This window comes from Stegostoma tigrinum, chromosome 2 (genome assembly GCF_030684315.1).
Source record: "Stegostoma tigrinum isolate sSteTig4 chromosome 2, sSteTig4.hap1, whole genome shotgun sequence".
Lineage (NCBI taxonomy): Eukaryota > Metazoa > Chordata > Chondrichthyes > Orectolobiformes > Stegostomatidae > Stegostoma > Stegostoma tigrinum.
In genome coordinates, this window is record NC_081355.1 from 92,423,778 (window position 1) to 92,436,167 (window position 12,390).

The following is a 12,390-nucleotide window of genomic DNA, read 5'->3' on the forward strand; positions in this document are numbered from 1 at the left end:
TTTTTCCAAATCAATGAAAACTCCGCTGAAAGGCTGCCTTTCAAATTGTCAATGTCGATTTGTGATTTTTACAGCATGAATGGAAGGATTTCAAAGTGAAGTAGGAATTGTTAGCTTTGTAAGACACAAATTACCTGTTATCCAACAAGATTGAAGAGCATTTGAAATTATGCAGATTAAAATGTCAATGGTTCATACACTGAATGCTAGAATTTGATTCTGATTAATATGCTGCACATCCAATGTTCAGTCACTTTGAAGTGGAAAAATGCAGGACAGGATTTTTCAAATGGATACATTGATACTTTTAATAAATTCATTAATTAGATTTGGATATCTCTTGCTGGGCTATCATTTATTATCTTTGAGAAGCTGATGAAAGCTGCCTTCTTGAACCACTGCACTCGATGTGGTTGGGCTGGCTGTCTCCCAGACAATTAAAAAGTGTTGACTCATCAGAGAGTTGCTGGCCAATCTGATTCGTTAGCAGCTCTTTAGTCCCAGCAGCGACAGTGGCAGCAGTAACGAGGACTTTGGCTGCAAGCTCTTCCCAGATTCTAAGTTCTGGGTGTCCAGGGCCAGGTCGTTACGGGGTCTTGCAGTGGAGAAGGGCAGGCTCCCTGGGAGATAAGTTTCCATAGACTGACTGGGTTGGGAAAAGGGGGCACCTGAAGGGTGCGGGTACCTGGGGGGCCATGCAAGGGGTGATCTGGAAAGACAGCCTTTGAGGTCAGGGTGGGGTGGCAAATTTGTAGAGAGATTACACTGGAAATATTAAAGGTCTGACCAAATACACATCCATTTGTGGGAAAGACAAAATTCTACCTCAGAAACTTTGCTTCATTACTAATACTACCAGTGTAAGTGATATTTCTTTTTAAAGAAGGAAGCTGAATCAAAACCCAATTATCAGATCAATATTTGTTGAGAACAGATCTGAAATAACAAAAATTGAAGTATGATAATCTATGGATTTAGTTTCTTCCTTATCTCTACCCTAACTTTATTTTCATCTTTTCTTGCTTGTATAAGCAAAACTTGAAAGTATCACACAATTCTTTAAAGAAAGCTTCTGAGTTTAAGACAAATTGAATTTGGTTATGATACTTTTTTAGATGGATCTGAATGAAACCGAGAAAGCAATTAACATAATAGAACGAATTCACAATGAAACATATACTTGGGATATTCTTTTCAAACTACCTAAAGTACTGGAAACCCTGAAGAATGAGGATTTTTTAAGCAGAGGCACGACTGAGATGATTGACTTATTGACAGATGCAAGAAGGTAATGATATATCTACAATTATGGATCTTTAACAAAAAAAACTAATTATTTGCTTGATATTAAAAATCTTTTATAGTTTTTCTCCAAGGAATCAGTGGCATTAGTGAAGAAGCATTAAAGCTAAGAATAAAACAAACTTTAAGTGATTTGAGTTTTATTACTTCTATCGGTTTAATATGTACTCTGAAGATTTCTGGCAATTGAACATCAGGTGTGTTTGTTATTTCTCTCAATGAAAATTCAGATAACAGCATTGTTTAATCATGTATCAAATCCTCCAAGTTATTGAACCTTTATTGTTTTTGTTGTATTTATTCTGATGTATCTAAAGAACTAAAGTCAAGCAGCAGACTGTGACCATTACAGCAGGAATACATTCAGTATCACAGAAAAGAAAGCTAAGTGCCGTTCAAAATGTGAGCAAGCAACCTTAGTTCCCTGTTAAGAGTTAATAATGCCAGCAATCATTTAAGCTCAAATATTATTTCTCCCCTCAAATACTCCCTCTCACTCCTGAAAAAGGTCACTCATGTTGATGCTGGCAGATCTTCAGCAATTTCTCAATGGAATTCAATTTCATGTGCAATCCTAAGCAACAATTACTATCCAGCACTTTATTTGTTTTTGCAACGGATTTGACAGCCAGTGTAGACCATTGAATAGTGATTTGAAGTGAAAATGGTAGCACAGAATAAGGAGTTAACTAAGGAACTTTTCTACTCTATTCTTTTTGGCATTGGAAGAACACTGAAATCAATATCCTACCAAAACTGTTACTCAAGTACAGTTAGAGAATCTTAATCATCTTTATCTTAACTCACCATTCAGGAACTGTGAAGGCATGGTAAAGGAGTGATCCGATCAAGGTCTTCAAGATATTAACAGGAAAGGATAATGTAGATAAAGTTAAACTATTTCCACTGGTTGGAGATTCTGCAACTAGGGAGCATTGTCTGAAAATTAGAGCCAGACCATTTGGAAGGAATGTTAGGAAACACCACTATACACAAAAGGTCATAGATGTTTGGAACTCTCTTTCACAAATGGCAATCCTGGCTAGATCAGTTGTTAATTTTAAATCTGAGATTGATCATTTTTTTGTTAGCGGGCCAAAAGCAGGTACATGGATTGGGATTGATCAGCCACAATTTCATTGAATGGCAGAAGCTGGAGTTAGAGACAAAGTCTCAAAACCTCCTAATTGGAAACCAGATATTGAGTGTTTGGCATGGTGAGTAAGGATAACTGGTGGAAGCAATAATGGTAAATTAATAATCACCATATTCCTGGTAATAAAGAAGTCCATGAACACTCCTGAACTAGTTGCTGGACTTGAGCGTAAGGATTGGGAAAGTGGAAAGTAAGGTAATGCAAACAGATGGTGAAGGATAGCTTTGCTTTTCTGACAGATCCTGCGGTCATGAATTTATAGGCAGATTAGGCTAAATATGGGTAATATTCATAGTCCAGCCCAATTTGTGATGGAAAGCTGAACCAATTGTGCATCAGAGATTCCTAAATGTGTCACTTTGCAATTTGAGGCAATAAAAATAAACACCATAATAGGGGATCCAAGAGGGCAGAGAATTATTTTTTTCCAATAAGTATTGCTAAAGCTCAGGGTGGCAAACCAATAAGTGTAGAGGTATAGTGGTGAATGAAGAGTCAAAAGTTATGTAGTTGCGAGTTTGAAGTTTACAACTCTCTTGATGGAATGTTATGGACAGAAGTAAGATTGGAAGATGTCAGGCGAATGTGATTTCCAAGGGATACAAAGAAATGTTTGAAGATGATCCTGTCAGCAATTAGGAAGTAGAGAAATGACAGGAAATTGGAAGGCTGAGATAGTATCCATGAATATATGTAGGACTAGAACACATTTTTCGAGCACAAACATTCAGTGAATACAGAATAGAAGATGAAATTCTTCAAGGGTGACAAGTCACTTAATGCAGAGACTAGTGTAGGAAAGGAGGGATGTTTTGCAGAAAAAAATTGGCCCTGATGTTTATAAAACCAGACATTTTGTGGGAAAAGCATACTAAAAATATAATAATTTTAGTAAGAATGAAAGGTTTGCCAAAGGAATTGTGAGCTCTTTAGGAACTAAAATGAGCATCTACCTGTCAAAGTAAGAGGCATGACTGAGATCCTAAATTAGTAATTTGCACCAAAAAGGGCTTGCTTGAAGTAAATGACGAAATTTTTGGGATACCGGATGAGATAAAATATAGAATGTGTTCTAGAGAGTTTGAAAGCTCTTGAAATGGTTGAGATTTTGAGATTGCTAGAGTGTGATTTATTAAGAGTAAATAACGTTTATTAATTTGACTGAGTTTTTGATGAGGTAATGGAAAAGTGCATGGTAGCATTGTAGTTGAAGTTATGGATATGGACTTTTAGAAAACATTCAGTAAAGTATCGCACTGGGTTTATTAGCAAAATGAAGCTGAAAGAAAGAGATTGTAACAGTGTGACTATAAAATTGGCTAATGTTAAAAATTGTTATTGAATCATAGGATTTGGGTGTACTGGGCACAATTTCAAACCTTGAAATTCTATTTAAATGGTGTGGAAACTAGAAGCAGTTTGAAAAGGGGTGCAACCACAAAGTGACCTTATGTGTGTCTTAACAAAGCAGTTAGTATGTGAGGTATAGAAAGGGTCACACATTTAAAACGAAGATGAGGAGGAATTTCTTCTCTCAAAGGGCAGTGAATCTATGGAACTCGTTCCCATCAGAGGGCTTTTGAGGTTGGGTCATTAAGTATATTCAAGATTGACATTTTTTTGTGAGTAAGGCATTTTAGGATTACTGGGAAATCTAGGAAGGTGGAGTTGGGGATTATTGGATCAGTCACGATTTCATTGAATGGTGGAGTCGACTCAATTGGCTGGATGTCCTACTTATGCTCCCACGTTTTATGATCATCTTTGATCCCAATAAATTGGTAAAGAGAAGAGACACTTTGTTGCACGAGTTACCATGCCCTGACTGTGGCCGTCAAAGTCAGTGTGACTTTGAACATTTTCAACCTGGCTTCTTCCACAAATCAGCTGCGAACCTTGGTGGCACCTTGCAAAAGGTTCTACATATTTCATCTCATAGCTCATGACTTTTGATAGAAGTGTTTAAGGTCACAAATGATTGAGAGAGACAACAAGGAGGAACAATTTGATTGCTAAAAGGTCTTTAACCATTTGATACAGATGTAATGTCATTGGAAAAATTACCGGAGGCTGAAGGATTTTGTTTACAAAACTAGTGACTGGGGTTGGGTGCGCACAGCCTGAGGGGGTCGGAATAGAGATTGATTCATAACTTTCAAAGAGAATTGGATAATACCTGATGGTGAAAACTATGACCAGCATATGTGGAACTGTAAAGGAACAAGATCTTTAAAAGAGGGGAAGGTATAAGATCAGTAAGGTGAGAAACTAAGTTGTAAGTTGATGCTGAAGGGCATATCACCACTATCATTTTGTGTAGGACGGATGGTGAAAAGGAGAAGGGGAATGGGGGATGGTAGCTTCAGTTCATTGTGAAGGTGAGCCGAATTTCTGTCAAAGTTAGGATGTCAACATACAAACAGTTGACAGTGGGAGAAAAGCCTGCTTTTCTTGTTTGGCTGTGCATTTTTTGGAACTAGTTGCTTGCCATACACCGCACCCTTTGTAGCATAGCTTTGTGTGAGTTTTAAGTGGTTCTTTTCTTACCTTTCTTGAAATGTCAGAATGCAATGAAATGAAACCAGTTGAATGCAGATCACCTTCACTTCACAGCATTTGTATGTACAAAACACACAGATCCAAGTGCAATTGTGAATTGTGTGGATTCTATACAAAACGTTATTGGCCCGCAGTGTAAATAAAATGCACAGTTTTGCAATCTGCTCTCCTAGGTCATTTTTGTAAGTCTTACTCTTGATCTGGTCTGATCCAATCGCGTGTATAATGACAATTTAATTTGCGGAACCGGAGCGAAGAACAATGAGGTCATGGCAGAAAAACATAGTGGACAATTAATTTCAAAGATCAAAATGGTGCTAAGAAATTAAGACAATACTCTGAGTTCAAAATAACAAAAACAACAAGAACTGAAAACATTGCGTCATAAAGCTGAGGAGATATTCTAGAAACAAGGCAAACAAACATTCATTGAACTAAGACATTTGAGGTTACAGGACTGACTAATGTTCACTGACAGGAAGCTCGCAGTCTTTATCAATCATTTTGACTAGTGTGGCAGGGGGTGGGAACTGAAGCATCAGGTTGATAAGTATAGAGACTGGAGAAGAGCTTGAAACTAAGGTAATTTTAGCTAAAAAGGACAAGCAGTCAGGGAGAGGTTGCTGAGCTTGGTGGAAATGGAGGCTTGGACTGTATTTGCTTCAATGCAAGAAGCATAACAGGTAAAACAGATAAATGTAGATCCTGGATTAGTGCATGCAATTATAATGTTGCTGCTATCACAGAGGCATGTGGAAAGAGGGACATAGTTGGCAGTTTAACGTTCCAGCATATTGATGTTTTAGACAAGACAGAGTAGGAAGCTTAAGAGGTGAGGGAGTTACATTACTGGTTAGGGAACACATCACAGCTGTGCTGAGGGATGATACCCTGGAGGGATCTGGCAGTGAGGCATTGTGGGTAGACCTCAGGGATAGGAAAAGTGCAATGACTATGCTGGCATTGTCCTGTGGACTTCCCAGATGTCAGCGGGAATCAGGGAAGAGATATTTAGTCAGAGTCTAGAAAGATGTGAAAATAACAGGCTTGTTGGGTAGACGATTTTAACTTTCCATACTGTGAGTATCATATGGAAATGGTTAAAATAAGTGAGTTTTGAAAATGGGAATAGATGGAAGCGAGCCAAGAAATGTAATAATAATTGCAGGGTTGATTTTAATCTCAGACAAGTTTCAGGTGAAGTGTGTGAAGTAAGTAAGAGACATACACATTGACTAAACTTGCAGGCCTAGGAATTTTAATCCCCAGATCTCCTGAAATGATTAGAAAGTGGGTGGAAGAGGATGTTCAGTCAGCCTGAGGTAGCTGCTCACAGAATCAAGAACAGTTTGTATTGTATAGCATTGTTAATGCAAAAAAGTTTTTAAAAAGAAACCCAAAGTGCTTCCAAGATAACAAAGTGTAGAGCTGGATGAACACAGCAGGCCAGGCAACATCTTAGGAGCAGGATAGCTGACATTTCGGGCCTATGCCCTTCATTTAACTTTATAAAACAAGAATTGAGTGAATCACAAAGGTGATAATCAGGCAAAATAAAACAAAGCTTGGTCAAAACGTAAGGTTTGATTAACCAAATTAAGGTAGGATTAAAGCCGTTGACTATGAGGCCATTAGTTGCAGTTGTTAACCTAAGCTGATCAGGGAAGCCTTGGCTGACTAACATAACCAGGAGATTAGAATCATCTCTGTTTGAGAACTGACTCCGAGATGGCAGGCCATAGCCAATGTACTGCACACAAGTAACTAAAGGATGATTTGATGCTGGATCCAGGCCTCTGTGCAGTTACTTCAACAGTCAATGTCTGAAAATCCAGGCAGTGGAAAATATGGCCACCAATGGTGCAGCAATATAATTGGAATGCCCAAGACACCAGAAATAAATAAAAGTAGATTTCTCAGTGGGTTGTACGGCTGGATGAGGTTATAGAGATGGTGACAGACATGGCAACGGGGACACTTCAAAACAAGGGTGAGAATTTTAAATTCCCTGTTTAACTGTGAACCAATGTAGATCAGTGAGTGATGGGTGAATGGAGGTTGGTGTGAGCAATGGTTTGGGCACCAAAGTTTTGGATGTCATTGTGAAGGTTAGAAGTAAGAAGGTGGCAATGAGTTCATTAAAATACACCAGTCGAGTATAAAAGTAAGAAGACATGTGTGAGGGTTTAGACAAGACCAAAGTCAGGTTATGTTCTGGAGAGGAAATAGATGGCCTTTTTTTTGATTTCAGGAGTTTAACTCACAAAGGGGGGGCATTTTGTTGACATTGTGCTGATCTGGAGGTAGAATTACAAGTGTGCACAACTTCTAATCTCTTGCTTTTCATATTTCCAATTTGAATACGGTTAAAATTTGTAATTCTGGTGGCATGCATGAGAGATACATGTGACCACCTACTGGTGGTTACTGACCTGCCCTTAGTTGACAATGCAGCAGGCACAGGTGAGTATAAAACAGCTTCCTGGTCAAACACGGAAATTCTCTATTTCAGCCATAACACATGATAGCACAAGGATAATGTTACTCAAAATTAAATTTCACATATAAATATTTCACTTACTTTAGTTTCACTTGTTCATATATGTGTTATTGTTATTGCATTTAGTTTGGTTATGAAACAAACTGTGCTGGCACGCCTCATTATGGCATGTTTCAATGATTAAAGATATTTCCTTTATTGGTGAAGCAACAATATCGAGTGAATCTTATGATATTTTGTCTCAGTGTGCATTCCTGTCTGGCTTGTATTGCTTGATGCAGCTAAACTCTGCCCTGCACAAGGAGAGCTTTCCCGGCCATAATGTCCTCACCTTCCTCCTTGGGAAGTTGTTCCCATTCCACCAGTTCCTCAGCACCCAGCACATTACCTTGTTCCCTGTCCAATTCTACTGGAGGGCCCTCCAGACTGGTCAGAACAGTAGAATTGCATCTTAGGAGGCCTATTTTCTGTTCCACCATGGTCCTGATCAAGGAATGAGCAGCATTGTATCTGCACTGTGCATCAGTCAGTGGATTCCACAATACTGTTATGAGCCATAGTTACAGTCGTTATACCTGTAATCAAAGTTGTAAAGGTAGCTACATCTTAAGACATTATAGGTATAAGCGAGTGATTCAGGATGTAGGGGTTGTGGCAACTGCCAGAGTAGTAGTCACTTCCTCATGAAGTGGTACAGTGTTCATAAATCACATAGATATCAATTGAATGGAACTCCTACCTGTTGATGAGTTCCACAGAGTTGTGACTCGGCCCTTTTAGTACCACGTGTGCAATTAATGTCACCCTACATCTAGATAGAGCCTTCTGTCCAGGCTGCAGCACTGAGCCCCTCATGGAGAATGAAATGAATTGGTGTGACCCTGCTCAGATGGCATCGGTCACTGCCCTGGCACATTTGTGGGTGCATAATTGAGAGATCACACACAAGTTGCTCATCGCTCCCTCGAAGGAGCCAGCAGCATCGAAGCTGAGAGCACGAGGCACCTTCACTGTCACAGGGAGGAGATGGCTTCCCACTTCTGCAATGTCCGGTCCAGCCCTTGCATCTGACACAGTCCTGACAAAGTGTCCTGGGATGTATGGAGTGTGAGTTGATATTGTGCCTCACTCATTTCCCAAAAACTCTGCCCCTCCTGCAGGCCCACATGTGGCTGACAGGTCTTGTGGCTCTGAACTCTTCCTGAGCTGAGTGCTTCTCAACCTCCTGGGCTGCTGTGGGCTTGCCATCAGCACTGGCCCTCTGCATTTGTCTTCTCAAGGAGACAACAACAGTGACTAACATTTTAGCAGTGATAGGGTGTAGGACTCTTGGTAGAAATTGCCTACATGGGGAACACAAGAAACAGAAAAGATACTTCGATCTGTTTTGAAGAGTGTTTCGTGGCATAGCTTGCAGATAAGGGCTGAGCTCACTTCTCCATATCATGAGGCATGTTGCACCCTGATAATGAGGGATTATGTCTTCATCATTCATTAAGCTGTAGCCTCAGCTTGTGCAGCAACTTGGCGAATGTGCCACACCATCTCAGTGATCAGTACAGTGCATCGAGACAGTGTCAGCTGCACTCCAAACTCCATTTCTCTGTCAACCCACATCATTCATTAAATGTTGCTTGTTTTGAGTGGCCATGTAAGCTGTCATTCTCCTGATCTTCAACGATAGAAAGGACTGCAGATACTAGATGTCAGATAAAATGTGGATCTGGAGTAGCATTGCAGTTCAGGCAGCATCTGAGGAACAGGTTAGTCAACATTTCGAGTCTGGGCCTTTCAGCAGGACCAATTTTCCTACTCTCCAGATGCTGTCTGACCTGCTGTACTCCTATAGCTCCACATTATATTGACTAATTCCCCTGATCCTCTCCTTGTACTGTAGAGTGTGATGATACTACGGCTGTAAGAGGTATATTTGTCTTTTCTTTAAAGAGATGCTTTGAGACATAAATGCCAAGCTGTCTTTTCCAAACTAGTAAAGTAAACAGCATGTGATGCCTTGAGTTTTCTATTTAAAGTTGAACCAATAGAAGCAGCATGAATAGTTGCAGTCAGGCTCTCACAGAACCAGGGTTTTAGTTCAGCTTTCAAGAGTTGTTAGGGTTTGGAGTTGGCTGTGGAAGCTTCCTTGTTTCCCCTCTGATACAGCTAAAAGCTTGAGTTCTCTCTCTGCTGCCAGAATTGCATACGAGACCATCTGTTTTGCCGACTTTGCTTTTGCCAAGTGTGTGTTTATGGGGTGTTATTATATTGGAACAATTGCAGTTCAATAATTAAATAACCTGTTAGAGTTATAGTTATACCAATTCTTTTTTTAAACTGTGTGTTATACTTAAAGTCAAATTGTGTAACCAATTCAATTTCACCTTACACTTCTGTTGAAATAAGTTCAACAAAGAAAATAAATACCTTACACATGAATTCACAAAGTTGATTGTAGTATGCCACCTTTAAACAAACAGGAACAAACTGTCACAAGATTCTTGTCCTTCACTGACTTTATATTGAATGTAGGATGCAAATAAATACTTATTAGTATGAGATGTTTTTATGGGATGCAAAATTGCTGAGCATATTAACCTGCCCCAACAGGCATGAGATTCAATGCACCACAAACATTCTGTTACTCTCTCTAAATCTTACTTAACTCAACATAAAGAAATAAAATTTCAGCTCCCAGCCAATTCAGTCACTTCACACTCTACCTGCCCTGCTCCTGCAGGCTGCAAGAGCAAATAAAATATACCACGCCCCTCGCCCTCATCGAAAGTTTACATACTTTTAGGTTTAGCCTCAAACAGATGCCTAAGAGAGAGACGAAATTTGTCATGGGATCACAGGTAATAATTTTGTTCTTGCAAATGTTTAAATGGGGAACCTACTGCTCATTCAGCACTGGAATTCAGATAAGTAGTGTGATAACACAGCGACAGTAAGAGATTCGAGGAATGTTGTGCTGAGGTCATTGTTTGTATCATCAGTGTAGGTACAAAAATAATGTTTTCCCATGATGTTGCCAAGAGGCAGCACATAGATGAAAAATGGAAGGGGAAGAAGGACCAATCATTGCAATAAACCAAAGGTAACAAGACAGGAGCAAAAAAAAACAAAAGCACGTGATTCTGTGGCTGTGATTCGAGAGTTATGAATGGAGCTGGGTAAATACACTGTCAACCATACAGCTGACAGTGGCATAGTTAGAAAGTGGCATTGAGTTAGAAAGCCTGTAGACAAGTTGAGAAAAACAAATAGCAATACTTTTACCTTTGTCACAGGTATAGGGTGCTTTTTGCAACTTTAGATTGATACTGGGCAGGGTCAGAACCTAATGGGAGGAATTTAAATACAAGTTGTGGGAAAGGTGGACATCGATTTGGAGTAAGACTGCACATTCATACAAGGACTTTTGGAGGGTTTAGGGAGATTTGAGAAAGGTCAGATTTCTGCTGGTGATGGGGTCAAAGGTTTTTTTGACTTGCTGTGTGAAGCAGGTAGATTTCAAGGAGAGGAGAATTTCCCAATATAAGACCTTTCAGGTTAAGGATTTAAAAAAAAGAAGAAAATTAAACAACTGGATTAAAAAGCAGCAGTATTCACAACCAACATGAACAGGAACCGATGAGCAAGGAGATGGCTTACAGGAGTCCGTACATTATATGAAGCCCAAGGCTGAGTTCCTTGAACTTATCTAAAGAGAATGTTTCAAAAGGCTGAACTTCTTCAGGTATAGCCACATTACCAGGTTCCCTACTGCCTATATTACAAAGGAGGATCAACATTGGCTGGATATCCATGCCATCTACTCAGTTGAACTTTTTAACCTGCAGCCCATGTTATCATCACAGTTCCAGGGTACATAAGTATTTTGAGTGATTTTACTACCCGGCCCCAACTGCCGTCCCCTGGTACTAACCTGCAGAGCTCAAGCTGAGACAGAGATAATGAAGATAAGTTTTAAATTCTATTTATGTACTGAAACCAGTTTCTCTTGTGACCGATAGTAACCTCAGTCTGTACATTAACGTAACTTGAGCCCTCATTTAAGTGAAAGATTTCAATGGGTGTAAAATTGGGAGTGCCTGATCCGGGTGGTTACTATGGCAACTCTGGCTGCAAGAATTAAAACACAAGAAGCCAAACTTTTTTTAAACTTTCAAGCATTATTTCCAAGTTCCAATATTTCATACTTTACATTCTTTTTCAGTAAATAGTTTAGCATAAAGCTAAGCCACAGTTGTGGAGTGAATATACCAAGAATACTCCATTGTTAATCAATTTCCACTGACCACTAATTTTAGTTAGTTTCCAGGCATGCCTAAAATATTTGCATGTTCCATTTTAATAATATTGCTAATTCATACTTTGATGTGCTCATTTGGATTTCAATCCTTAAGCAATTCAAACAAAGGCTTTTCCACATTCACTAAGATGATTGTCACTATTGCAATTAGTTATCAGTTACAGATGTTCAAATGGAAGTTGTACTGTAAAGACTATTCTTGGTATATGTTGTACTTTGGTTTTGGTTGCGTAGGCATAACAGCTCAGAATCGATATTCTTCCAACATGTCCAGTCCCAGTTGAATGGTTAAAACAATATAGTTCTTCAGGAAGCATTTAAATTTAAACTTGAATTTTATTTTAATTTGAAAAATGAAGAAATAGGAAAGTCTTTATTGATAACAAGCCTCTTTCATTATGGAAGTGATGTTGTACGTTATAATTTTGTTCTTTAATTCTAAAGATAGTTGCATAGAATTTTGACTAATTTGGTCTCAACTACTACAGTCCAGAAACCATTGTCTATTTAACCAATTTGATCCTGCAATGAAGGTGCAACTGCTTCTCAGAACCATCT

At 39.1% G+C, this 12,390-nt stretch overlaps 1 protein-coding gene across 2 annotated transcripts in view; it reads left to right on the forward strand.

Annotated features, from left to right (window-relative positions):
- The window catches only part of LOC125462796 (ATP-binding cassette sub-family A member 13-like), a 264,956-nt gene that overhangs the window by 19,796 nt on the left and 232,770 nt on the right, over nt 1-12,390 (forward strand). For both annotated transcript variants that reach the window (XM_059655541.1, XM_059655542.1), the window contains exon 6: nt 1,116-1,288. In XM_059655541.1, coding sequence (XP_059511524.1) covers nt 1,116-1,288 — 173 coding nt within the window. The remainder of the gene's footprint in view (nt 1-1,115; nt 1,289-12,390) is intronic.